General features: G+C 34.8%; 1 protein-coding gene across 1 annotated transcript; it reads right to left on the reverse strand.

Annotated features, from left to right (window-relative positions):
• Window positions 1–409: 409 nt before the first annotated feature.
• LOC112031468 (protein CHROMOSOME TRANSMISSION FIDELITY 7) lies at window positions 410–4,519 on the reverse strand. Its single transcript, XM_065770440.1, has 6 exons — window positions 4,236–4,519; window positions 3,369–3,633; window positions 2,996–3,091; window positions 2,654–2,722; window positions 1,385–1,737; window positions 410–1,011 (listed from the first exon to the last, which is right to left on the reverse strand). The coding sequence occupies exons 1-6, from the start codon at window positions 4,394–4,396 to the stop codon at window positions 858–860; spliced, it is 1,098 nt and encodes a 365-aa protein (XP_065626512.1). The 5' UTR covers window positions 4,397–4,519; the 3' UTR covers window positions 410–857.

Raw genomic sequence — 4,519 nt, forward strand, 5'->3', positions numbered from 1 at the left:
AACCATTATTGGTGGTCAAGCGAAGAAATAGTAAACAAACACCAATTCACCTACAAGAAGTATAATCAAGTTTGGTAGAGCTAACTTGTGCTGACAGTAATAGTTTAATTTATTACCTAAGGAAAATTTATTAGACCTCTCTTTAGGTCTTAAAACACAAATATTGTTGTTCTGAAAAGATATCCACATTTTTTTAAGGATGTCCACACTTACACTACTGAGTGTGTACAATAATGTGCAAATAATTATTGTTTTTCTTAAAAATGGTCCTATCTGCTTTATTTTTCTCTTTCATATTTATTTCCCCTCTCATTTGGGTTACCCCAGAGAGTTACAGATATCTTTTACTCCCCTCCCTCCTCAAAAAAAAGAAAAAGAAAATTGCATGCATACTAAGGCCAGTTCATCATAAACAAAAAAATCAACTTTTCTTTTGGTTATTGCTCAGGGAATTTAACTTGAGAGATGAAATGAAAGCATGTAAATCCAGCAATGCCAATCTACAAACGCTCACTTTTCTCACATGGAAATGCTAGGGGTACTACAATTTTACAATCTGTCTCACCCCAAAACTGAACTATAGAACATGATACAATCTCTTTCTAACCAGATTGTGGAAATTATAGAACTTTATACATGCAAAATTAGTCCCACTGATTGTGTAATTTAGTCTTATGATACAAACAATTAATAACACAGCAGATATGCATCTGCATGACTCAGCTGAACAGAGGTGGTAAATACTTCCATCAAATATTAGCAATAGTTTCCCTAAAAATTAATGCAAAAGCAAAAAAAGGTTTTGCAAAGCTTCCATTGAAGTAAACCTCATCAGGAGATGCTTAGTCTAGAAATTTTTAATTAACCATCTGTGAGTTTAGACTGTTGGTTTTGTACACCAAGAAAGATCCAGTGCTAAAATAATTGGATGCCAGAGCCTTTCCAGCTGAGGTTGGCTGAGAGAGTGCCAGTTGAGAGAGTTCAAGAACAGAACCCATGCAGAAACTCATCCTGCAATTAGCATAAAATAAGAGAACAGCCAAAATAAGAGCAAACACATTGGCAACTGATTAAGAAAAAGCAATCGGTTCAGTTTACTTCCAAGGGATGCAAAAAGGTTTCATATTTGCGTTGAAGAAAAAAAATGATTGTGAAATGTTCCACTCCGTTACAAGAAACAAGTGATACACAATTCATATTTGTTACTAAGATATCCTAGGTTTGAACTAGTCTTGATCTTCATTTAGCTGACATGATTTGGCTGTATGTGATGGAAATACTTGAAGATGCCATATATAATTCAGGTATTTTATCAAAAACCCCAGTGAAATAGAACACATAGAGATGAAGTGTGTCAAATGACTCAAATTATAAAAAACCTTACCTCACAGCATCCAGTAATTGGCTAGCTATGTGCTTTCTTCTGTTAGAGGGAGTGACCCAAATAGCTCTAATGCCACAGACAGCAGGTACCCCTTCGTTTTCACAAATGATTGCTCCATTGAGATTCCCATCCAAAACCTCAGAACTATTAACAGAACGGGTTCTTTTCTTGACTTCCCTTTTAAAACTGATATCCCCAAATTGGAGGGAGGTTGAACTTTGTCTTGCCACTTCCTTGGCAGAAGTGCCCTCAGATCCCCCATTCGATGAGCATGAGCAAACTTTGAATGCTTGTTTTATTGGTTCTGCAAGTAGGCAACCTACAATCCTTTGGGAGGAAATAAACAGATACACCTACCAACATGAGAAACAAAGCAAAGAACAGCAAGTCAACACCTCAATGCACTATCTTATACAACAGAGGCATGACCCCTGATTCAAGCACTGTTCTTCCAAAAAAATTAGAAAATATAGCAAATGACTCTAAAATCTACAGATAGCATACCAGAACCCTCTATCTGGTGCAACTAGACTATAAGGAAGTTCATCTATTACAGCGGCAGAGTGGGGCTTTAAGGGGAGGTTTGGCCCAATCAATTAGAAGACAACTCAAAAGTGGTCACCAATTGTGTTATTTGAAAGTCTGTCATGCCTTGAAGAACATGGATGCTGATCCAGGATATTATTAATTCATCAGATGACTGCCAGGAAGTTAGAATTAATCATGCTCATCGAGAAGCAAATAGAGTAGCTTTGCTGTGTTAGAATTGGGTATTGTTATGGATAATTTCAGTCATGGTAAAACAGATTTCCTCCATCAGTAGGAAGAATTTTAGGAGAAGATGCTGGGGAAGTATCATTTCCATATACTTTTGAGTCTAGATTATTGTTTTTCTGTTTCTAAGAAGGCAAAACTAAACACACACACTCAACACACAAAGAAGATAATAAAGTTCAGTTCAAAATCCACACACATGTACGTATGAGAGAGAATTCAAGGATGAAAAACTTATGCAGAAAGATGAACAAGTACACATTTTAGCATTACAGAACTGGAAGGAACCACAAAGCAATCATCATAGAAGTTGTAGTTTGTTGAACGTGAATTCATAAAATTGATGTTCTATACTGGAATCATTGAAATCTGAATAGAATCAAGTAAAATTTAACAAACAAATCAATAACAGTGAAAGAATCCTCTAGCAATTTCTTTCATTATAAGAGGAAATGAAACCTTATGAAACTATCAAGTAAAAGATAATGCCGATACCTTACAACTCTTATGGAAAATCCATCCACTTCCAAGCTCAATCTCCATCATTTTTACCACTTCCTCCACCTGCCAGTACAATATTGTCCCAATTTATTACCACAAAGCATTAACTCACAAGTCCCATTTGCATACCAATTAATATAAACTAACAAATTTTCTTTTTTATTGGTAAATTACACATGCATCTAATGGATTCTAAATCAGCAACCTCACCCTCTACATATTCTTATGGGAGGAAAAAGTTCCATTTAAGCCAAAACTCATTAGTGTAGGCATAAGCTAACAATTACAAACCATCTTATTCATTAATTTCAAAGAAATCACAAATTAAACACGAACCTTGCTCCTATGTGCAATAGGATCACAATCTAACACCAAAACGATTCGACCACCTTCAATTGAAGGCATATGGACAACCCTTTCACTGCGCCAACCCTTTAAAAAAAACTCCAACTTAGCAATATAAAAAAATAAATCACTAAAAAAAGAGCAGTGCTAGAGAGAGAATTTTCAAAACTTTTTTCCCACAACTTGCTAAAGTAGCAAATTATGATTAGTGTAACACTATTTTCACATCAACCCATCATCAATAATATTTTTTTTGTACGCCAATTATAAAATGTCACATCAACAGTTGTGGAAATATCATGAATTTTTTTGTCACTAGGCTTAAAAACAAACAGCAAATCACATAGTTCTTAATGTAATATACCTTGAATGGAATCCCAAGGGTATAGTCTCTATGAAATCCCTTGTGAGCCTTCTCATCCTGTTTCTCTCCAGGAGCATATTTGACCCCACATGTTGAACATGTGTGTAAATTAAAATCAGACTGACCCAAATCCAAATGCAATTGTGCATAGGTTCTCTTCTTCTTTGTCTTAATTGCTTTTCCAGAATTCTTCAATTCCACTTTTGAACACAAACTATCTGAATTGGATTTCTTCACTAGTATCTCACCAATTGACCCTTTATTACTGTACTCCCAAAAATAAAAAGTGTCATAGAATATACAAAATTCATCATTATTCTTCAAAACCCATGTATGCAAACAAGTTAAAACACGAAAATGTTTAACTTAATTGATTATAGTTTAGATTCCCAGATAACAAAACAGTGTATTAAAGCCAATTAATATATAAAATTCATCATTATTTATCAAAACCCATGTATGCAAACACGGTGAAACACCCAAATGTAGAACCTAATCGATTTATTTAGATTCCCAGATAACAAAACAGTGTATTAAAGCCAATCAATATATAAAATTCATCATTATTCTTCAAAATCCATGTATGCAAACAAGCTGAAACACCTAAATGTATAACTTTTAATTGATTACTGTTTAGATTCCCATATAACAAAACAGCGTATTGAAGCCAATTAATAAATAAAATTCATCACTGTTCTTCAAAACCCATGTACGCAAACAAGTTGAAACACCCAAATGTAGAACTCAATTGATTATTGTTTAGATTCCCAGATAACAAAACAGTGTATTAAAAAGCTAAATATAGAAGCAAAAATGAAGAGCCCAAGTTATAAGATCATTCAAAACCCACAAACAAAGAGCTTTTACCTATCTGGGTTCTGAGCTCTGCGTGAGTAGGTGTTGAAGAATTGGTGTTGCTTGTTCTCCCAGATGGTGAGTTCGTCAAAAATGGGATGCGGGTCCGGAGATTTAGGTGCCATAGAAATAGAAGAAGGGTTTTTGAAGAAAGTGCTGATCTTAGCTTGCATTGTTGTGTGGCGGCAATGTGTTTCGTTTTCTCGCCTTAACGCTGATTTCACAACTCTTCTCAACTCATTCTACTGCTTTTTTCTTCGCTTAATACCCTGGATACTCCGCAAATAAAATCACGT

Source organism: Quercus suber, unplaced genomic scaffold (genome assembly GCF_002906115.3).
Source record: "Quercus suber isolate HL8 unplaced genomic scaffold, Cork oak 2.0 scaffold_31, whole genome shotgun sequence".
NCBI lineage: Eukaryota > Viridiplantae > Streptophyta > Magnoliopsida > Fagales > Fagaceae > Quercus > Quercus suber.